General features: G+C 39.2%; 4 protein-coding genes across 4 annotated transcripts in view; 3 read left to right on the forward strand and 1 right to left on the reverse strand.

The window, feature by feature from the left end:
- The window catches only part of thsd7ba (thrombospondin, type I, domain containing 7Ba), a 123061-nt gene extending 115479 nt beyond the window's left edge, over positions 1–7582 (forward strand). The window contains 5 exon segments of the mRNA XM_063887105.1: positions 1698–1793; positions 2966–3048; positions 4426–4621; positions 4938–5025; positions 5337–7582. Coding sequence (XP_063743175.1) covers positions 1698–1793; positions 2966–3048; positions 4426–4621; positions 4938–5025; positions 5337–5418 — 545 coding nt within the window. The 3' untranslated portion in view covers positions 5419–7582.
- Positions 7583–11585: 4003 nt separating this feature from the next.
- Positions 11586–18251, forward strand: LOC134866910 (histamine N-methyltransferase-like). The gene is made up of 7 exons (XM_063887122.1): positions 11586–11764; positions 12904–13050; positions 14192–14244; positions 15097–15204; positions 16068–16198; positions 16383–16476; positions 17444–18251. The coding sequence occupies exons 2-7, from the start codon at positions 12914–12916 to the stop codon at positions 17803–17805; spliced, it is 885 nt and encodes a 294-aa protein (XP_063743192.1). The 5' UTR covers positions 11586–11764; positions 12904–12913; the 3' UTR covers positions 17806–18251.
- A 423-nt stretch (positions 18252–18674) lies between these two features.
- The window catches only part of LOC134867653 (histamine N-methyltransferase-like), a 41700-nt gene continuing 36531 nt past the window's right edge, over positions 18675–23843 (forward strand). The window contains exon 1 of the mRNA XM_063888377.1: positions 18675–18697. The gene's annotated coding sequence lies outside the window, so the exon portion shown is untranslated. The remainder of the gene's footprint in view (positions 18698–23843) is intronic.
- Positions 20807–23383, reverse strand: LOC134866872 (general transcription factor II-I repeat domain-containing protein 2A-like). Its single transcript, XM_063887060.1, has 2 exons — positions 22163–23383; positions 20807–21894 (listed from the first exon to the last, which is right to left on the reverse strand). The coding sequence occupies exons 1-2, from the start codon at positions 23033–23035 to the stop codon at positions 20920–20922; spliced, it is 1848 nt and encodes a 615-aa protein (XP_063743130.1). The 5' UTR covers positions 23036–23383; the 3' UTR covers positions 20807–20919.

Below are 23843 nucleotides of genomic sequence, written 5' to 3' on the forward strand. Positions count from 1 at the left end.
TGTGGCTTTGAGTGTGCTTGATGTGTGATTGCAAACATGGACAATTTTCTGACCCTAAATACACCTGAAAAAGATTATGCGAGACAGGTTGAAAAGGTAAATTAGCATTTTAATTTGTTCCACTGACCTCTTATGTTTAAATTGACCTTTCCACCTGTTACCACACACAGCCTTGATCTCCACACACCCTGAGTGCACTGCTACATCTCTGCAGCCATGTGGTGAATCCCGACCATACAACAACTATTTTAACTTTTTGACCTTTATTATTATACAACAATTAAACAACAAGCCTTACATCTTAAAGGGACCAAATTGTGCAAATGTTCAGGTTCATATTCATAGTTTGTGCCTTTGCTGTGACATGTTTACATGTGTTGCAAGAACAACTTCCCTCTTGATCTAACAATAAAGTATTTTCGTATCTCTTTCACCCTCTGTCTAAAACCAGAGCCCAGTCTGCTCTGATTGATTACAGTAGCTTGCCGGCTCTGTTGTGAATGGTCAACCGCTTAGAGATGTCCCGCCTCTTGTACAATTTTTTGGAGAGCTAGCCAATAGAAGCGCAAGTGATACATAGTGAGAGTCACTATGTCACTGACATAAACAAAGGAGTCCAATCACGGTGTTTGAGACAGGGGGTGGGGAGTGGATGGGAGAGGAACTTTCTCTGGAGGGAACCTTGAGATTTTAGCCTTGGCAGACCATGTACATGCACAAAACCCATATAACACACTACAGGAAAGGGAAGACCACAAAAAGCATAATAGGGTCCCTTCAAGAGACAAATGCCTCTGATTCTTAAGATTGAATATTAAAGTGCAGAATTGCCCCCAATAAACATGAAATACTTCTTATGAGGGCCACGTAAAAATATTTCAGGTTCATCCAGTTGAACTTGATACCTTACTTGGCTATGTTAATCAGTGTGTATTACTGCACTGTTAAACGTTCATTTTTGTGAGAAGCGTTACGCCGACAAACACTCATCAACCCACACACTGCCATCACTCATAACAGATATAATGGATAGGAGAAGCTGTATGCACGTCCATAAAGGTTCAAACGTGTTTTACGATTTTAAGTGCTTTTCAAGCTTTGTTTTTGCAGAGTCATCATTGATTCTATATCAATTGTCAAAAATGAAAAAAACAAACAAATGGGCTATCATCAAAGTGTCGGTTTTTGAACCTAGTCATTTTTCCATTGATTATTAGCTGTTTTTAAAAGTATGTATCATATTTTTTAGCTTACCTTAGTAGCTAAATGTGTGACTAATGTAAGTGCGGCCTTTTCGTTTGTTGTTTGTTCGACTATTATAATTACCACGACATGTGTGCCAAGATTTACTTAGATACATACAATCAGGCTCAAGTGTATTTAACTGTTCCTTTATTCAAACGAATGTTCCCCTCAGCTCCCCCAAGATAGTAAAGCCTTACTTTAATGAAATAAGAGGTGTTTTTCAGGTTTTTCCAGCTCAATTCTCCCCTCTCATTTCCTCAAAGATGCATTTCTCTTGTAGCAGAAACATGTGCCCTTTTCCTATCATTACAAAAACAACCTTTCTTACCTTATATAATGTGAAGTGGGGAGGCCAGCAGGAGAAGTGGTAGTTAATGTCCACGGGAGCCTGACGACAGGGCCGGATGCCCGACACAAACTGCTAATGAGCATCGTCTCTGCCATTGCTACAGGGGGGAAATGCCACAGTTACCAGTGGAGGACGGGAGGATGGAGCAACAACGAGCGAGCAGTGTGGTGCCAGCGCTCTGACGGTGTCAATGTTACAGGTGAGTAACTGCCAAATATTTTCCGGCCATCCTAAAAGGTGCCATGCAGAAGCACTGAGAGGAACAAGCTGACACAAATTCTTACATAACTATCTATGTACTGAATATCTGGCCGAATGCCACAGCAGCCAAAAGTGTCCTAGTTATATTTGTTGTTGCCCGGCACTAAACTAAATCAGTGTTAACAGCAAAAAGCTGCACAAGGTCTCTTTTTTCAATAAAGCCTGCATTGCATATATATACGTTCTACAATGCAGCTAGTATAAATGCTCATTGCGCAGCCAGCGCCACCATGACAGGAAATCCATCGTCTTTCATTCTGAGAAAAGATATCAAACCGGTAATTTTGGCAGTGTTGCTTGCAGCGGGGGGTTTAAAAATACATCAATTGATTTTCTTCTTAGTTCTGGATATAATTGAATGCTTGGAAACAAGACAGGTAGATGCAAAAAAACATTTCATGTATTTCACAAACCTCAATGTCATTACAAAATATTTTGATTTCACACAAGATGTTCAGTATCCCCCTGCAAGAGAATCTATTGGCATCATTTCAAAATGACGCATAATAGGTTGCAGTATGAACTTCCTGTCTCCTGCACACAGACATATAGCAACGCACACACACGAGGAATACTTTTAGTATAGTGTTCTAGTTGAATTTAACACCTTATTTGATCTGCCAATACTCAGTGCAGCCACCATTGATTTCTCCTTTCCCTCTTAACATGAGTAATCAATAGCCCAGAGTTTGAGCTTGGAGGCTTTCAATCCATATAAATATAATCACGCATTTGTATTTGTGGGAGAAAAAAAAAAAAATCAAGAAGCGTGGAGAAACAGAACAAAGGTAATAGCGCTGTGGGAACGAAAGCTTTAGGCGAGCTTGATGTTCTGTAAATAGCGGCTGAATGTGATCTTATCGCTGTAAGGAAGTGTTTCTGGCAAACATGAGCCAAAAAGGGATAACCTCCCTCTGCAGAGAAGGCAAGAGCCCGAGGCATTACTCTTTGATATTTTGACATGCAATTTTCTGTGTTGGAATTAAAATGTTCACAAATTGATCAGGGACCGTGATAGGCAACCGGGCCCATTAATCAGGTGTGACAGTGCATTAATTTAGTGATCAATGGGTAAAGGAACAGAAATAAGAACCTGTGGTCTTCCTCCAGGGGGTTGTTTCCCGCAGAAAAGGCCCACCACGATCAGACACTGCCATCCTCCGTGCACCAAACCCTTCTCACACTGCACACCGGTAAGATCATGGTTCTTTGATCAGGCAGCTGTGATCTGTGTAATTCTCTATGTGTTTTGTTCTTGTTTCCTGCTGCTAACACTTTCCAGGTGAGCAGTTAAATGGATTTTGACAGATGCCATTTCTAATTGTTAAGAACAGGCATTTAAAGCAGGATCACATTAATACCAATGAGTGTGGGCTCAGTGTCAGTTAGGGACTACACCATGATAACTTGGGGGGCGGGGGGTAGGGGGTTACTGCACTCAAAAATGATAAAGAATTAGCTTGAAGTTTTACTGCCCCTCAGAGGAGCCTTCACGTAACTGCACGTAAGAAGTAAAAAAGGGGGAAGCATTTAGGAAACATTATTTTGTAGCATTTTGGATGCTTAACAATAATAATAATAATAATAATAGATTGTATTTAGAGGCGCCTTTCAAAACACCCAAGGACACATTAAAATTCATAGAATATTCTAAAGAAAGGTTTAAAACAGTACAAAAGGACAGTAGCAGGGAACTTAAAGGGAACAGGGGACATGTAGCACTACAGTGAGTAGGCTGATCTTGAGGTGGGTTTTGAGGAGGGATTTTGTCAGACTGTCAGACTGTCGGATGTGTGCTGGGGAGGCGGAGTTTCATTCCAGTTTGGGAGCAGTGCAGCAAAAAGCCCGAGCACCCATGGTGACTAGGCGTGGGGTGGGGACGGTTGGGAATGCAGATTAATGCATTAAAAACGGATCAAAAGTGGAGCCTATAATGCTTAAATGATGTTGATTAATCTAATGACAAGGAATTGGTTAAAAGATTAACTGTAAATGGAAGGATCTTTCAAAATAATCATGAACATTTAAAAGTCATGTTCATATTTTTATGAAATAAATTGAAAAAATGGAGTTAAATTGAATAGCTCACTTTTTGTGGTTGACAATTAATGTGTGTATGATAATTAATGATGCATCCTCTATATGTCAGTGCTATTTAACATTTTGTTCATCATTCTCCTATCCCTTTTTTCATTCTGAGTTGTTGATTGTTACTTTCTGCATTATAATTGTAACAGGTTTTTTTTATAATGTTGTGTATGCGCTGATAACAATTTCATTTTTATCCGAGGAATTATATTCCTCATTCCCGTGTTTTTGTCCTTTACTGTACAGTAGGTCTAGCTCGTGCTTATTTTATCAGTATTGAAATCTGGGAGGTGCTGCTGTAATCTACCCCCTGAGCAGTACAGTTTAATGTCAGGGTTGGAATCAATCAACCTGCGTTAATTGCAAAAATGATTTTAATCGAAAAGTCCCTATACGTTGCAGGCTGGTTTTCCAGCGGTGGGAAAGTAATGATCGTGGTGGTGGAGTGCTGGCTGTAAAATGATGTTCTCCCTCCAATGCAGAGCGGAGTGTGTGGGTGTGAGAAGGGTTACACTGAAGTGATGACCACGCACGGCTTCTTGGACTACTGCACCAGAACCCCGGGGGTGGACAACAACAAGAAAGCTGATGTGAAAACCAACTCTGGAAGATTAAAACCGGGGCCGTCTCAGGCCCAGGACCTCTTCAGCGAGTGGACCTTGCGCCCTGTTGGCCCAGGTACTGAAATGGAGATCTTTTTTAACAGCTTGGCAAGTGTGACTGAGATCCTTTCTGCCTTTGAAACTGCCTTTGAAGCTCCCACATCTCTAGGCTGTGGGTGGAATCCATACTAGGTCAATGTCTTAAATTGGCTAATCATTATATCCTGTCAGTGGACCATAAAAATGTCAAGAAATGCTAGTAGCTCCTGTTGAAAGGAGAATAACTTCTTTATACTGGAATGTGAGAGAAAAGGTTCACAAAATCTCCAATCAAAAGCTGTATATGTTATGAAATACAAAGTTTGTAATAAAGCTGCTTTTTGATTGCACAGATGGAAGAGTAAAGCTGTGGGTTTACGCCGTGACCGCCGTTGGATTCATCTTAATACTCTTCATTATTGCATTATCCTTCCTGGTATGGTATGTACTTTATTGCTTTCTAAAGAGATTGCTCACTATGCAAAATTCCCAAAACAATAGAGCCATTGTAGGCCACACATCATGGTAGGTGAGAACAGACTGAGAAGCAAAGCTAAATCCTAACCATCTGCTTTCCTTGAAAAGAACCTTGTCAAGTATGAGTTATATTCCTAACAGTATTTTTTTGTCTGCTGTTTGCAGCTGCTATCAGATAACGGAACTCTTTGTAAAGACTGAAATAAAGTCGGGTTGTCGTGTTCTGCTAAGTCAGATACGCTGTCAACTTTTCTTTCTTTTTCTATTTGTTTCAGCAATCCATCCAAAAGCACTAAGGCGTCTCTCCCACCGCAGAAACCCTTGACCCTGGCCTACGATGGTGACATGGATATGTAACCTCGCTGTTATACCTCACAAGGACGTGCTCGCCTCGCACAGACTCCTGAATGCGTTCAGATTGTAAGCAAGCACGTCCATCACATACTTCTGATTGTTGGCCACTTTGAGCCGGGGGGGAACATTTGCTGTACTGCCAAAAACGCAGCAGGAAGAACAAACCTGATTTGCTGCTGAAGGGTGATGTGACCCAGAATTTTGGCTTCAACCAACCATACTCCCGGAAGAAGAAGAGGCGACCATGGTGAAAAAGGAGACAGAAGGTCTCAAGACATACAAAATGAATGGACCTCTAGTTTATTTTTTTTTAACTGCTTGCAATGTGAACATAAAGTGGTTGCAACCCAGAAGTCATGAGGCCCAATTGAAGTCAGAGTGGATTCACAGATGTTGATTTTCGAGGTTTTATTTTGTCAAGAATCAGAGGGACCAACTGATGTGTTGTCTTGTCTTTGTGTCAAGAGGGAGACAAAACATCTCGAGTGAGCAGTCATGACATTCAAAGATGGAAAAACAGAACGTTTGACGTTTGACTTTGTTTCATCAGTGCCCGATCTTTGTAAAAGGAAATGTCACACACCTTTTAGGTAAACAAACAGCCTTTTTGGAATTCCTGAGAATAAACACGATTTTCTATGCACTACGTTAGTGCTGATTCACCTTTGTTTGTTTTTTTCCTTTAAAAATGACTTTTCTAGTGTTTTAATTGTAATGCAAATTGTTGCTGTCAGATTGTGATGCCATATGTTGTGTATATGTGGAAACCAAAAGCAGGCTGGCCTTGAGTTTAACAAAACAATGATGCAGTAAGTTTTCCTTCACTGATTCCCATTTGATTTCTTAACCATTAAGTACTCGATTAAGAAACAACTTAAAAAATGTGGAATTAAGTCCTAAAAACTGACTGCTCTGATACATCGATTAAAAAAACACAAACAAACCTTTAATGCAAATTATCAGATACCAGCATAATAAATCATACCTCATAAATACCGTCTTATCAAACAAAAACAAAAGAAACACTGTTTATCAAAGCAGATACACAAATAGAGATGAAGAATTATCCACTGGATCACACACAGTGTATTTTTAGAGCAAATATGTTTTAATTATTTCAAAAGGATGTCATACTTCTCTTTCTTTTTACACCATTTATTCCCTACCATTACACCCAAAAGAAAAATCAGAGAGGAATGTGTGGTGTTCTTTTCTTCCTGTTATTATTTTCATTTCTTACACCACATTATCAAAATCTGGAAGACAGCAAATGCCCAAAAATTATGAGCACATATTAACTAAATAGTTTACCTTTGTTTTTAATTTTTTCAGATCATTCTCAAATGACAGCAAAGCCAAAAGACAATAATTTTCAGATGCTCACACAGGAAATTTGATTTACTGACACAATAAGACAAAAACAATCTTATTGGACCACAAATAATAAACATTTCATCATGAACTATACTTTACAACGTAATTACAGTTCCAGTCACCCACAAATTCCAGTTTCTGTTATCATCATGTATTCATGGATCTTTCAGTGCATTATTCATTCGAGCCAGTGGAGATATAGGTTCCTCATATTTGGTGTTCCTTTCACTGACCAGAGTTTACGCTATTTCTCTTCCTGCCTCCACAAAATGAAGCTTTGGTCTTTTGTTATCTGACCTCCTTCTGAATGTATTTTACCAGTAACTCTATAATCTTAACGGCTGTTCAAATATAGTTGTTACAATTATATTTACACAGCTGATTGTATGTAAGCATGCTTGATCCATTTTTGACAGAAAGTGCTCCGAGTGGCCTTTGAGAAAATTCCTTTTTACAAGTTGACAAACATTTTACAGTAATTTTCTTTAACGCGTTGTTTTCTAACATTTGGTCAACAGCAGGACATTTGATAAATGTGAAGAAGATGTGGAATCCAATTGTGAGACATTTCTAGACAATATGATCAACTAATAAGCACGTTATCTGGTGAAATGTCAATAATAAAACAGCCAACTTCTGAACTGATTCCATTAGGTTATATCCAGGAAAAACCTAAAAGTATGTTCACTCATTGTTTACAGTACCATGCTATTTGTGTTACTATTGTGTGTACATGGAGAGCTGGACAAAAATGCAAAATAAATTGTGGAACCATGTGGAAATAAATAACACCCTGCAGACTTTCCTCTTAGTCGCACATTCTCGTGTTCAAACTGAATAAATGTTGGCGAGAGATGCTCCAGTCCTGATGTGATCTTCATCGGCTCCTTGACTCTCAAATCCTGATAAATTGTAATTACTGATACCGGCTCCAAGGCAGAGCCCAGAATATGTAAGAAGCTGATAAGATTCATCTTGCCCTCCAGTCAGATTGCCGCTCTGATAGTCCCGGGATGCTCGCAGGTTGTGAGGGAAACGGTGTTTAAATCTTTTGTCTCATCGAATTCATTTATTTAAGACTGTCACTTTTGTTTAAGCGAGGGATGAATCCAAACGCTTGTGTCACGGCCATCTGATCGTTGGGCTGATCTTGTCATGTCCAATTCATGTCATATTATTGGCTCTTGAGACATATTTGCAGGTTTCAGTGAACACGTGAACAGTTTGACAATAGCACCGGCGTCTGGTTTTAATCAGGATGCATTTATTTCCTCAAGCTGTATCATTTTAATAAAATGCAGGATGTTGTAGTTTGTAGCAGAGATGGAGCTTGATGAATATTTAGCAGGAACAATGCATAACCTTTTAAAATGATGAAAGCTTATTTACATTCATTACTGGGTTATTGTTGGCAGTAATTATGTGTTTGTATTCAACACAGCGGATGATGCAATTCTTACAGTTTTGTCTTCCCAAACTGAATACGGTGCTATATTTCACAGAAAAAAACATCCTAAACAGATTTGTTTTATTGTATTTATGGAAATGTTCTTTTATTGAACGTAAGAGCCTCGCCACATAAATCATCAGCTTGAATTTAACCAAGAATCAAAGTTGCATAGTGCCGTTGCATGCCCATCTCTACAAAAAGATGATCCTCCATATTGGGATCATACTTATGTTGAGGTTGATACAGGAAAGTATTACAAAGAGGTGTAAATGCCCGTGAGTCCCCCAGTAGAAATATGGGACAGACATTCCAGTTTCCTATAGGGTGAATTTTAATAACTTGAATCATGTCTTGTATTGCACTGCCTCCTAACCTGGGACAGCTTAAAGCTTCACAGGGGTCCGCAAGGTCCTGATTTAGGGGTTATGGGACTTTTATTGTAATATTCTGTTGGGCTAAATCTTAATATTTTATTTATTTCTGCAATGGAACATTTGAGGAAATTATTATATCTTTTGTTTTGTTTTGTTTGTTTGTTTGTTTGGATAATTGTTTCAACTTAATGTCAGGATAAGGACAAAGGAGCTATTATATTCAGAGCCTTGTCTCTCTGCTTAACAGCTGTAGAAAAGTTTGCAGATAGAACTATAAAACAGATTATACAATGCTGACCAAGCACAGGGAGAAGAAGACAATTCCATTTGAAAAAATAAAGATTAAACATGTATGATTGTTAACATGAAAAAACACTTGTTTATACAATTCCCCATCAAAAAAGTTCCTAAAAAAGTATAATATATAATAATATTCACTGAAAATATTTGAAATGGTTGTTTTGGTTAGTAAGTTAGTTATAATTAGGGTTATTATTTATTAAATAAAGTATAAACTATCCCTATTTATTTAGTTAAGTGTCATCGTTTGATAAAAAATATCCTAAAAATCCAGAAGAAAAAAGGTGGGTTATATATTCATAATGATACATCATGTATTACATCATGACCGTATTTCTACACAGCTAATGATGTTCCCCTCTCAGCTGTACATTATGTTTAGTGCTAATTAGCAAATGAATGCTAACACTCAAAACCGCAATGGTTAACATGGCCATCATTATGCTTGGTAAACATCAGCATATTAGCATTTTTATCGCGAGTATGCAAACGCTAGCTCAAAGCAGTGCCGTGTCTAAGTGCACCCTCACGGAGATGTGACTGTAGACGCTCATTAAATATGACCTTTGTGTTTAGCATTATATAATGTATGTGTGTCTCAAGGTTTCTGAGAGAGAGAGGCAGTTGTTTACTTTGATATCCAAATGACTATCCAGTTCTGAATCAGACAGTGTTTGTCAGACTTGGTTTCTGCTTCATCAGATACAAGAGGGAGCTCAATCCAAAGATTTGAAGCTCAGTATAAAAATACCCTTTTCCGCCTAAAGACTTCTTATCTTCTCAATTTTTAGGTACAACGGTCCTTATTGTACGAGGACCGGCACCACAGTGAGAGTGCAGAGGTGGCACATGGAGAACAATGTAGTCGTATAGATAAGATGGTGCAAGATGGTGTAATTGATTAAGGGGACTTTGAAGTTCAGCCTGGCTTAAACTCTCAGCCAATGAAGGGAGGACAAATTGATGTAGTAATATGGGCAATTTTCCTCGTTTTCTGCATACTCTAGCGGTAGTATTATATATACGCTGAGGCATAGGTGGCGTGTAAGGCTCAGGATAGGCAAACATTTGACAAACTATCAAACCGGTTTTAAACACCACAGCAATTATATGCAGCTACTGACCTACAACAATGCACAGCAAAGGAGCTACAAGGGACTGGATGTTTATACCAGGTGCTAATGCATTTTGATTCAACAAACAGCAATAATAATACTATATAACTTATTAGCCTACAGAAATGCAATAAGTCCTGCCACACATTAAAAATGGTTATCGATTGTTGAGTACAACAACATAAACACAACAAATTACGCAAGCAAATGAAATGCATACACAAAGTTTAAGCCTCCCTCTGCTCATTCGGTCAGAATGTATAACAGATAACACTCTGTTAGGGCTACGTTTTTGATAGTTATCTCATCCTTAACTGAATGTATATATGTGTAAAAAACGTAGCCTTATATTACAGGCTAATATTTGGAGTTGCTAAACATGATGTACGAGACTTTTAGGAAACACTGGTGTGCACAATAGGAAAGGGACCAACATTTTAGGGAATCTTAACCTTCTCTAGCTTCATGACACGCCGCCCCTGATCTGAAGGTTTACTAACATTTTAACAAATGGTCATGGAAATCAAGGGGATATGGAGAGATATGGAGAGCCATTAGACAAGAGAGGCATTCACTTTTTCATCCTTCCTTGAAATAGAATCATTAAGCCTTGTCAGTTTATCTTTCTTTCTTATAGTGGTCTTTGGGAACGTATTCAAATATCATGCTTCACATTTCTGCTGACCTTTTCAAAGAATAGTAAAGGTTATTTGACTTTAAAAAGATGTTTCCAGGCATTGTTCTCCAATACAGTGAGAAAATCAGCATGCAGAGACTTCAAATAAATTACAATGGATATAGTCAGCTCTTATTTTTGTCAAAGTTACATTTTCTTTGTGACGAAACACGCACATGCACAGCTTCACCATAGTGATACAGTATGCAACATCAAATGTTTGAATACAATAAAACTGACATTATGGATTGCTGCTTGAACTGAGCAAGTTTGTAGAAGATTTGCATAGTACCATAGTGAAATGAATGGAAAACAATGGCAATACCACTGTGGCCGACAGATGCAAATGCCTTATAACAGCCCATAATACATCCATTAGGAGAAACCTGCTGCAGTTTAAAAAACGATGCAAATATAAAAAAAATAAGAACAATGAGCCAAAACCCATGCAAAAGAAGAAACATCTTAACTAACTTCACAACACAAGTGCAGCGTTAAGAAAATAATCACCAACTTGACAAAACGTGTTTTCTAAAAGCGCTGCATGAAAAAAACCAGAAGCGCTTTTGGATGTTCAGGGTGATCTGCCATCAATGCTTTCTAATACGACTCAATGTTATGCAATCACGGCAGCTGTGTTTCCGTATTTCATACGCCTGGTAAAGATAAGATAAGATACGATGGCCCTTAAATAATCCTGTGGGGAAATTCACATGTCAAGGCAGCAACAGAATAAGAAGAAACACAGATATAACACATGGAATATACTCGTGAATTGAACGGATAAAAATAATAAAAGTCAAATAAAAAACAAGATAAAATGAAAAATAAAATAAGAATAAACATGCATTAGCAAAAATACATAAGCATACTGTAAATCACTGTGCGTGTTTAGTAAATACTTAAAGGCCGTTGGGGACTTGGGTTTCTATTATGCAGCGTGTTATCATTCGGGTGATTTTCTTTGCTACCTTTGGCCCTCCTTAAATGAAAGCTGTAAATTCAGTGGGAGGGTTCCATTCTGACCGGGGATCTCTACGGACTCACTCCTGCTCGACAAGTAAGTGTAAACTGTGCGTCTTGTGTCAATATGTGCAGCTTCACCACCACATACAAAATGATTGCGATTTAAAACAAGCGTTGTGACGTTTACCGAGCGTGTAAATGTCGCTATCAGCCGTACTGTTACACATATTAAGGGAGACACACGACAGGCTAAATCTCTGTTGGTGGCTGTTTTGTTTGAGATCCACTGCTGTTGGAAACATTTCTGCACCCACCCAGCAGCTGTGTTATGATAGTGAAGATATGACGTACAGCAGCTGGAAACATGCTCATGTTCAGCGAACCTAGCCAAGAATGTTAGCGATCCGCCAGAGTGAAGTTTGTTTCACATTGGGAGTCCGCCCTTTCATAACCAGCAACAGGTTCAACCAATAGACTGTGCAACGGTTCATCGACAATAATATGTGCAGTGATATATAGGAGAAAAACAATCTCCAATGGCCTATTCTGTATAGAGAAAGTTAGCAGAAATGAACAATTGAGTGAGGCTACAATGTAGCTAGAATATGAAACCTGAACACTCCTACAATATGAAACCTGAATCATGTTCTGGCGTATCTAACAAAACCCTGACATTAAAAGAAATGCGATGCAGTTTCAAAAACGATGCATACTTAAAAACACATGCAAAGGAGCTGTCACATTGGTGAAAATGTTTCTTCATTTGCACTTGTTTTGGCACGTTTGTGTTGGTATGCATCGTTTTTTGACAGTGCACGTGTTTCTGCTGATGTTGTTTGTTGAGCCGTTTTAGCCCATTTGCCCGTGGGCCACTGTTACTCTGTATATTAGCACAATCCATTTCAGAGGTAAATATTGTATATTTTTTATGGATGGAGTTAAACTGGTCTATACAATTATTTTCAGCTTGACTACATATAACATTTAATTACAGTTTACTTGATGATGCATTAACAATATTAGTTTAGTAATATGACGAGATTTTAATGACCCACAATGATAAAATAATACTATGAGTACATTTATCTGGTAATACTTTTGTATTTAATTAAATACTTTTATTTTTAATTCAGTGTTCCTACTGTAGTATTACTGCTTTTACTTATGTGAATTATATATTGTCATTCTGACCCTATTAACTGTCAAAGGAAATATGTTGTGTTTTTGTGCCAGACTATTTACCATGGCATCTCCACTGAAGAGTCTGGTTATTGATGATAACAGATACCAGAAATCCTTCCAGCTTTTTCTGGAGCGCTCCTCCGAGCATCAGTGTATGCAGGACTTCATCCGCAACACGCTGCCAGACATACTGGCCAGGTAATCTGACACACACGCAAACACACACACACACACACACACACACACACACACACACACACACACACACACACACACACACACACACACGCAAACACACACACACACACACGCACAAACACACTGTAGGATTGAAGCCACAGACCTTGCCATTGACTGAGTAATAGAAAACATCAGATTACATTTAGATATATTGATATTGATTGATTTCCCAACATTTCTAAGTTAATTGATTAACTAGCTACAGTCAGTTAGTACAAAATGCAACAAAGTAAAAAACATTTGTTGAGTAAAGGCACTGATGTGTTTATTTTTACATATTTTAAATGTTGATATTGGCCTCAAATCCTGTTAAGGTCAAACTGCAGTGAACATACAGTATAACTTGTATTGTGATAACATTATTGTTGGATAACTAAATTACCATAAGCCTAGAGAGATGTTCTTAACCTTTAAGCAATCCAGGGGGGAAACATAGAAAAGATGCATTATTTAACAGATGAAGGCAGATAAGCGATAAATAGAAGTGATTGTGATTAACACGACAGATTTAGAGAGACTGATTAGTACTTAAGGGGATCAGCCTCATACTTCATGTTTTTCCTTAAACTAAAAGTAACTTGGTCCTTACAAGTGTGTATACACCTCCAACAATTACACAGTCAAAAATGTGATAGAAGAAAGGTGAAAGAAAATGCAATGTGTAGACTTGTGCTGCAAAGGCTCTCAAACAATTAAGCAGTGCAATGTCAGTTTGTTAGGACAAAACTTAGAGCCCCAAACAGAACATGTCAATATTTTATGAGTTTTCTCATGCCTACTGTCACTGAGATGCTTACAAAACAAAATAAATGACTGCACAAATGCACATGCACAGACGTAGAGCAGGGAGAAAATCTGGAGTGATTTGACTCCCAAGTAATTAAAAAATATAATAGTGTTATTAATAAGCCGTTGGTGAGTGACAGAACATTTCATATCAAGAATGAAAGCCCCGAGCCCTGAGATGCTTCAAATGCTATATCAGAACATCTCACTTTTTCAGGCAGAATTGACCGTCACAGCCCCAATCGGCAGGTAGGAGGATGTGAATTTTCCGACTTGACTGTTCTAAAGAAGTGCTTTTCTGCTCTCCCATCAGCATTGGAGATGGAAAGTCCCATCTAAATGTCATCGGAGTTGGAAGTGGAGCTGGTAAGAAGTCTCAGTATAGGACACTTTAAGTGCCAAACTTATCTTGTGTTTTGTGTGACACGGTTAATAGCTGAGCAACCTCTGCTGCAGACAGCGAAGGTGAGGAGGCGTTGTTGAATCAGCCTGCAGCATTTGTTCCTTTGGCACTGCTGTCATTTATGTCTGCAGCACTAAAAACCTTTACCCTTATTAAGAGTGCCAAGAGTTTGAACCCATCTATTAATCTTTAACCTCGGCCGTGTATGGAGTGACCTCACTAGTGTGTAGTTTTACGGCATTGTGTTTCCAGCGCTCATGACACAGCAAGGCTAATTTGTTTCTGAGCAAACTCACTACATGCCCAAGAGTGCTATTACCCTTCACTTATGTCAGAGCGGATTATTTTAATTTACCTGAGCTGTCATGTCAGAGTCATAATGGAGCGACGGTACAGATCCTCTAATGGACTGTAAAATCCATTAGAATGGCTACAAACTCCCCCGCAAGGTATTATTCAATCTAATAAGAAAGATTCAGCGCCTGTCCACATCGGATTCTTTGCTTGGATATACGCTTGGACATAGAAATGTGTCAGCTTCAATGAGAACTAAAACAAAATCACCTGCCTTTGGCGAGGTTATATTTGGAGAGAAATCCTAGAGAGCTTTGACTCAAGGTTTTTCCTGATATTATAACAACATAAATCGAAAAATGTCCTGCATACCTGACAAGTGCAATTATCTATTTCCTGTTTGAATTTGCAGGGACATGCATTTACTTTTAGAATTGAGCATTTTGGGTGCTGTTGGGAGAATGGGTCGAGATTTTATTTTCAAGAAATGGGAGTTTTTCAAAAACGGTTGGTGTCTGTAGGTGAGATTGACCTTGAGATGCTCTCCCAGCTCCGAATGAAGCACCCAGGGGTGACGGTGGATAACGAGGTGGTGGAGCCCAGCAGCACGCAGCTTCATCACTACAAAGGTGCAGTCTTTATAAGCACATGCTTATCTCTCATACTGCAAATGTATACTTTATCTGTATATTCACATGCCCTCAAAAATGTGTTTGGATATTTAATTTAACAGCATAAATAAAGGCTACATTCCCATTTGTTATATTTCAATACATTATAAATATGCCCTTGGCTTTCACAATTATACATAAATACTGTAGTTATACATGCATTACAGTAGCAAGGGGATGATCCTTTGACCACCAGTCCCAGATTCTAGCCCTCATGTCAGCAAGTATCCACCTTTCTGAAGTTTTTTTTGAGAAAAACTGAATCCCCACCAGCTCTGCAGCTCTCTGACCAGGAGTTCTACTAGTGCTACTTCTAATATTTACACAAACATATGTATTCAAAATACTATCCTAATAATGTACTGTAGGTAAACAATAATCCTGAATGTCCTCTTTCTTATCTTTTGTGTCAGTGCATCGAGTGCTAATGACTGTTTGTATTTTATGTTATGCATTTTCATTTCCTGTGGGTGGCTCCCTTACTGTAGCCATGTATCTGTTGACTCAAAACGTTACCAGAGTTAGTGTTTTCAAAAGCGTGTGGATATCTTTTGTGATATCAAAACTTGCCAATGCTTGCCTCCTTCGAATCAGCAGTTTAAAGAAAAACAAACAGTTGGTTGGAAACAGATAGTTGAAACTAAACTTATCACAAAAGAAAATGTGTTTCCAACAATGTGACAAGCTAATTTTATAGTCTAAAAAATTGAAGTAGCAGGGAAGTGTTTTTCTGACCTACATACGTTTTGTTATACTTTCCCTGTATGGTGTGTTTCATTCACAAAAGTAACACAGATTCTTTTTTGTGTCTCTTTATTTAGTTTTGGTGTCAAAGAAACCAAATTTAGATTACATCAAATTTACCTGGAACAACATGACTTCCTCCGAGTTTCAGGAGCAGTGGAAAGTGAAAAAGATGACTAAGAAGGCTGACTTCATTCACATGATACAGGTCTGTGCTGCTGACATGTAGTGCTTCTTGCTCACAGACTATATTTTTTGACACTTCTAGGTCATATTCACTTTGCTGCACTTCACAGCAATTAATCCCATTAAAACATCTGTCTAGCATAGCGTTCTAATTAGGTGCTACGTGAATCCAGTTACCAGCTCATTATCTGTGGTGAAATCGACAGATGCTGTACTATGTGAAGGATCCTGGAGCTACCATCGACTTCTTCCAGAGTCTCCTCAACAAGAATGGGAAGCTTCTTATCATCCTAGTTTCTGGTGAGTGGATTGATTTAATCTCAAATTATCAAGACTTCTTTGTATTTTCTTCTCTCTGATGGCAAGTGTTCGTTATGCTGTATATAGTCAGCACACCTATTGCCTATTGATTCAGTATATACAGAGAAGAAAATAATTTTAGAAAAAAAATGTATATATATATATATATACAAAGTGAAACCCCTTCCCGGGGCACCATACTAACATTAAATAAGAATTTGTGCTGCTATCATGATACAGGGCTTACAACTTAATATATTGCAATACTGTAAGCATGGTAATATATTACCTATATTTGTATTAAATCTAATTTGAGAAAAAAAAGTGTTTGTATAAGGAACACACCACCAGATGCATAACATCTAAGCGGAAAAGGTTTATTTTTTTATGCATCTAGAAAAGTGGGATCTGCATATTAATTTATCACAGTCAAAAATATCAGAGCATTACACTTTTTGTGCTATCTCACACCACATATCTTTCCATCAACAATTAAAAATCAATACAGTGTTTGTTGAGGGTTGACACACTGACACAAAACATAAATGTGATAATCAAGTGTTGCGATATTTTATAGCACCCCAATATAATAACTCAAAATAGAGAAGCGGGATTGGACTTGACAGATAATTATGGTTGTGAGATTATGTATGTTAAACTTGGTTATCCCTTGACTCTCCTTTAATTCTACTTTATTTAGAGACAACATTTCTGTAAAACAAATGACATTCCGATCAGTCTAAGCTTTATTTTAATATTTAGTGCCAGTGAGCAAACATGTAAGTTTGCTAAAAGTGCAAAAATATTAATATTTTCACCCCATGTATATTAGTTCAACAGTATATAGTAAAAAAAGACCTGGGGGCAAAAAGTGTGAGCATGTTAGCATGCTGAGGTTAGCATGTAGCTCTACGCACTGGTCCTTGGCTGTAGACTCTTAATTGTACGGTCATGTCATCTTTACCAGGTAACAGTGGTTGGGGAAAGCTGTGGAAGACCTACAGGAGCCAGCTCTGTAACACAGAAATAAGTCAGTGTGTGACCACTGGAGACATGAAAAGCTTTCTGGACTCCAAGGGGGTGAGCTATCAGAGCTACGAGCTGCCTTCTCAAATGGATATCACCGAGTGTTTCACTGAGGGGGATGAGAAGGGAGAGCTGCTGCTTGATTTCCTCACCGAAGTGCTGGACTTCAGTAACACAGCCTCGCCTGAGCTCAAAGCTGGTGTCCTGGAGTTACTGCAGCACCCAGACTGTAGCGTGGAGTCCAACGGCAAAGTTACCTTTAACAACAACCTTGGAGTCATAGTCATAGATCCGCTCACATAGAAACAAGTGCTTAATAGCCTATAGTGATTTATACATTTGCAGTAGAATAACAGCATACTTAATGTTTAATGGCAATTGATTTGCACTGTACAGTGTATTATTTACTGTATCTAATTAGCAAGCTTTTAGTCCATGTTGGATATGCTTATTTTTACATGATTGATTTCTACAAACAAGTTATTTTCTATAATTGTATTTTTTCTTTCTATGCCTGTGCAAAACACTATCTAACAGTGTGTTTAATTGTTGTGCACCACCCAAAATGTAAATACCAGAGTTGTAATCAGATTAAGACATAAGTCTCAGGTTCCATCATGAAAGCATTTTTTAATGGACAACAGCTGGCAGGCTGTGCTACCAACCCCTTTTTCTCTATTCACACTATTGCTCCCATTGGATCTTATTACTTTGGAAGTGTCAAAATAAATGGAAAATTCAACGTTTAATTTTCTATGGAGATTTAGCTGTTCACTTTGATAAGCTGGAGACTCCTGCAGGAGTGTGTGGATTGTATGTCTTTGCTCTTTAATGTTATATATTGAAATGGTTTCATATCATATTTACATCATTAAGAGAACATCACAGGAGGAGGAAATCCAAAACCTGTTAAAGCTTGGTTTTCTGTTTTCTATAGAAGCTGTTGTATAATTACAATGTGACATAAACAAATAACATATATGTTATAACTTTTAATACAGCTCCATTTCGAAAAAACGAACATGAAATTCATATGTAACCGACATGGGTATCAAACCCATTTATGTCATTTAATGACAGTTTACCATGCCCCACCACAAGGCGTCGCACCAGCCCTGTACTCACGGTTACGAGCACGCACTCACCGGAGACGTTGACCTTGAGTGCCGTTCGTCGAGTGAGCTGACGAACCTGGGTATGAAATGTGATGTAAACCTCATAAATGAATGATCAATCCCCGCGTAGTGAATTGATAAATCTCTTGTTTATTAGGAGAGAGCATTAGAGACAGACAGACAGAGACAAAGAGACAGAGACAGAGAGAGACAGAGGAGCTGCTTCAACCGTGTAAGCCTCGAGTTGAACTCCGGTAAGAGCATTGGTTACTGAGATACTTTCATAAAACCAGTTGGAGTTGCAGAGATGTTTTCCAATGTTTTAACCCGCCGTGGTACTATAGAGCTCCTGCGGTCACGTGACTTTTGGTTGGGAGCCACCATTTTGGCAGTCAACATGACCACCGGTGCCAGTGTTTTCTTACCGAGCGAGTATACTTCTCATTTTAATTCAAGTGAAATTCGGCTTTATAGTACAAAATTAGAGAGATTAAATATAAGCGACCCATATAATTCACCCGGTGTGCTTTTCAAGAGCATAACCTCCTGCTCTGAAGACGATGTACCCGACTTGCGCTACGCAGACATCCACAGCTATCTTGTAAGCTTTCCATCAGTGTACTCAGGAGACTCCCTCAGAGCGTACAAAAGCTTGGAGGCTTACAAATGGTGTCAGTCCGGCTTCGTAAACAACATTCAACTGTGGAGTCTTACATCCAAAAACTTCGGCATCATCACTGCAAGGGTAAGTATTAAATTATTCCAGTTTGATAGGCAGTGTCACGTTAGCATTGTTTGTTTATTAGCTTGGCTAGCTACGGAAGTGTCACGTTAGCATGTTTTTTAGCTTGGATAGCTACTGCAGTGCATCTGTAACTTGCTAGTTTGTATTTTTGATCGTACTCAACCAAAGTGGCTGGCGTTTTTTACCTTTATTTATCTGTTTTGGAATTTCATATAGGTTAATCACTCCCAAAGGCTTAATGAAAGTCAACTAAAGCCATGGGTGGTGGTGAGGAATGACTGCTCTACTTTGTGCAGTTTAGCCTTCTGCCTTCTGTTAAAAACCTCCAGTCTCGTTTTATGTCTCCTCTTCTCTGGAGATGGAAGGTAATCGAAAATTGAGGGGATAAAATCCGGACTCAACGGATTATCACTCTTTCTCCCTACAAAATAAGAAGGAATATTTCAACACGGGTTTGTTTACCACTAGCTTGCTACAAGCTAACTTGCTAACTGGCTAGGCTGCGCCAGAGCCACACTTGTTGAGTTAAAAAGGGACATCACAGTGTCCGTTAGCTATAATAACTGGGTGCTACTTCTTAAATTAAACTAATTAAATTTAATTAAACTGACCAGAAACTTTTTGTAGCATTGTACTGTATTCCTTCACCCACCTGATATGAAGTGATCACTGCATAAGCGAAAGCCAACGGCCGGGGGGTCCCATCTTTCAGTCTTTTTCTGAAGGCTCCTGGCTCTTTTAATCGCTCCAATCCACTTCTCCCTCCTCTCCGCGTCTTTAGGAATGCGATAATACGATACACCTTTCTTTTTCCCACGCCTATTTGTGCAACCTGGTGCACAGCAGTTATCCACCATCCTTGACAGTCTGCCAGTGCCTGTCAATTTACTGCCGCGATGACTGCCAAAATGGCTGCCCCTGTCGTATCTCGTCACGTGACCAGCATATATGACATCATCTGCAGGAGCTCTATTGTATAATTGTCCTGTGTGAAAAAACGACTTTAGAAAGATTGCTAGCTACCAAGCTAACGCTAGTTGCGGGTAGCACCGCTAAGCTAGCTCAGATATACACTTTGCTGTTCAATATAGCTAATGTGTAGCTGGCTAAACTACCATGCCACCGCCATGTTTATGAGGGAGACAGAGATGGAATATGATGTCAGGTTGTAATAATATTGTTCTGATGTACTTTAGGTGTACCTAATGCAGGGGTCACCAACCTTTTTTGAACTGAGGGCTACTTCTTGGGTACCGATTAATGTGAAGGGCTACCAATTTGGTACGCTTCAAATTTGCGCGGTTTACCTTTAATTGTATGTTATTATTAATAGTAAAACTAATTAGTTATATTCACCTGTTTGAGGACACTGCTCATTTTAACAAATTTGCACAATAGGCCTAATTATCAATAATGGCTTAAAAAGGAAGGAAACAGACAAATATCAAAATCAGCACTTTATTTCTATTTCACTGTAATCACCATCAAACAGAACAACATAACATTAAACAAAAGTATTTATAGGCCTATTTAATCCATCACAATCTTTCATAAGTTTTAATGGGAAGCCTGGCATTGCATGCTGGCAACCAGGGCCTCGTAATCTGGGCTGTAATTTGACACTGCAAGTCTGAGTGAGTCTTGCAGATGTGCATCAGTGAGCCGTGTTCTGTGTTCGTTTTTTATGAAATTCATGTCAGAAAAGGCTGATTCACAAAGATAGGTAGACCCAAACAGACTGGCAACCTTCATTGCTGCTGTGCACAGACCACTGTACTTTTCAGTATCAACAAGGCCCCAAAAGTTTGCTGCAGCCTGGTGGGCTTTGAGGCGAATGTCATTCTGCAGTGTCACTATTTCTATTTCCACCTGCCCAGCATCCAAGCTGAACATTGCACTTAGTTGCTCAGCAATGGACGTTGTGTCCACGTTTATAAATGGATTCGAAACGAACGACACACATGGCTCAAGTTTATCAATGTCACAAAACCTATTCTCAAACTCTTGCCCAACCCTGTTTATGACTTGAGTGTATTTTTCGGCAGCGTTGCCAAAAATCTCAGACGCAGAGGTATTGTCGTTCAGCACCATCTGCAAAGAGGGGAAGTGCAGCACCTTTTTTCTCTGTAAATGCGCAGAGAAAATGCTCATCTGTGCTTTAAACGCATTTAAAGCACTGATCATGTCGGCAACAGTCTTACCTTTGCCTTGCAGCGCACAGTTCAGATTGTTCAGTTTTCCAGTAATGTCCGTCAGAAATGCCAGGTCTAGTAGCCACGCAACGTCCTCCAGCAGCGATGTGTCTTCGTCTCTAGATTTCATAAAATCTTTGATCTCCCTCAACAGCGACAAAAACCGGAGCAGAATCCGTCCTCTGCTGAGCCATCGGATGTCCGTGTGGAGAAGCAGGTCCCCATATTCAGCCGACAGCTCCGCCAACATCACCTTGAAACTTCGGTGTTGTTTAGCTTTGGAACGGATGCTGTTTATGATCCTCACAACAGGAGTCATTACGTGCTCGAAGCCGATCACCTTAAAAATAAAATAAAATCACTCTTACTCAAAGCACTTAAAAACAATAACAATACAATACAATACAATACAATACAAAACAAAATGTATTTATATAGCGCCGTATCACAACTATGAAGTTGACTCTAACGACCAAAAAGCGCAGTAGGGGCCGGTCTACAAGCAGATGCGTAAAATATGCCCAATAGGCCTACTCATAATTACAAATAGGATATTAGGCCTACAACAAGGATAACATAAATTAATAAAATACAAAATGAAAACGCACCTTTGCACATAAGGCCTGCTGGTGAATGATGCAGTGGTACTGTACGAATTTCGGGAACGCTGGGTCGCTTTTACAGAGCGCGATGAACCCTGCATGCCGTCCGGTCATCGCAGGAGCCCCATCGGTGGTAATCGACACCAGCTTTTCCAGTGGTATGTTTCTGTTGTTGAAAAACTCCTTCACCGCGTTGTAGATATCAACCCCCCTTGTGCTGGTTTTTAGGGGGAGTAGTGTGAGAAGTTCCTCTTTTGTAGAGAAATCTTGAAACACCATCCGAACAAACATCATCAGCTGCGCCGTGCTGCTGCTGTCGATGGACTCATCACATTGGATGCTGAACCACCTGCACTCCCTGAGATCCTGGTCCAGCTGATCAGTCAAGTTGTCGGACATTGCTGTCACTCTCCTGACCATTGTGCTTGCCCCCATTTGAACATCAGCTACAGAAGAGAGCACTTCCTTCCCATATTTCTCGTCTTTAAGCACAGTGTTCAGAACTATCATCATCGTTTCCTTGAAAAGGTCTCCATCTGTAAATGCCTTCTTCTTCTTTATCAGGTGTTCTGTTGCTCTGAACGAGGCTTCGGTAGCTTTCTGAGATTTTTTAGCTGGTCTTGTGAAAAAAGACTGTTGCTTGCACAATCCTGCCTTTAGCTCACTTACTTTTTCCACTCGTAGTGCGCTGCCCGGTGGGTAGTTAGCATGGTAGCTTGCGTGACAGGTCTTGAAATGCCTCTCAACATTGTGCCGCTTTGGTATCGCCACAGTCGCCCGGCAAATGAGACACACGCAGGCATCTTTTACAGTGGTAAAAAAAAACTCTTGCTCCCATTCACCGTGAAAATAATACGTTCTCTTTCTTTTTTCTGCCATGTTTTCGATTAAATTGTAATCATCCGTTCATCTTGACTTCGCTTCACTGCACTGACTGGACTCGGTCTCCACGCAACGGTTGTCGTGGAGACCAGCTAGGTCCAATCTACGTAATCTGAAGCATTTTATTTTACACAAATTACGTTTTATAAGTAGGCATATGTTTATATGCGTGCATACTGCATATTGTTATCTTCTTACAAGCAATGCAATATATTTAAAAATAATAGAAAGTTTAACAACGAATAAAATAAAGTTGTGTGTCACGTGAGAACTAGGCTATTTTAGAACAGGCCTTCGCGGGCGACTCAAGTAGTCCTCGAGGGCGCCATGGCGCCCGCGGGCGACGCGTTGGTGACCCCTGACCTAATGTGATTGTTTCATGGAGGTCATTTAGATACTCATGTTGATTAAAAATAGGGGAATTGATACAGTTCATTTATAGTTTACCGGTGTTCCAGTTTAACTGGATTCCGGTTCAACTGGTTGAGTTTGTTTACGTTTTCCACTCCTTGAGCGTCATATGACGCTATACGGGCCGAATCATATGTGGTTGCCAGGTTTGTCATTTTCACCTTACTTGTGTGTCTGAAGTGTGACCAGACAATATTTTTTTTTTAAACTCGGCGAAAAAACATAAGCATCACTTTAGTTAAATGTGCATGTGGAGATCACCTACAGACAACAACAGAAAATACGCTGGCCTAAAAATGAAAATAAACAATATTCATACTCCAGCGACAGGATTCGAACCCGTACATTTGGGTAATATCATTGACTGTAAAAATAATGGACAAACCCTCAGTGA

This window comes from Eleginops maclovinus, chromosome 7 (genome assembly GCF_036324505.1).
Source record: "Eleginops maclovinus isolate JMC-PN-2008 ecotype Puerto Natales chromosome 7, JC_Emac_rtc_rv5, whole genome shotgun sequence".
Taxonomy (NCBI): Eukaryota; Metazoa; Chordata; class Actinopteri; order Perciformes; family Eleginopidae; genus Eleginops; species Eleginops maclovinus.

Bases quoted from the DNA above. Each gene is read 5' to 3' on its own strand.
- LOC134866910 (XM_063887122.1), top strand. From the start codon at position 12,914: ATGGCATCTCCACTGAAGAGTCTGGTTATTGATGATAACAGATACCAG. The intron at 13,051-14,191 runs GTAATCTGACAC...CTCTCCCATCAG, and splicing joins CTGCCAGACATACTGGCCAG to CATTGGAGATGGAAAGTCCC. The intron at 16,477-17,443 runs GTGAGTGGATTG...CATCTTTACCAG, and splicing joins TCTTATCATCCTAGTTTCTG to GTAACAGTGGTTGGGGAAAG.
- LOC134866872 (XM_063887060.1), bottom strand. From the start codon at position 23,035: ATGGCAGAAAAAAGAAAGAGAACGTATTATTTTCACGGTGAATGGGAG. The intron at 21,895-22,162 runs GTGCGTTTTCAT...TTTATTTTTAAG, and splicing joins AGCAGGCCTTATGTGCAAAG to GTGATCGGCTTCGAGCACGT.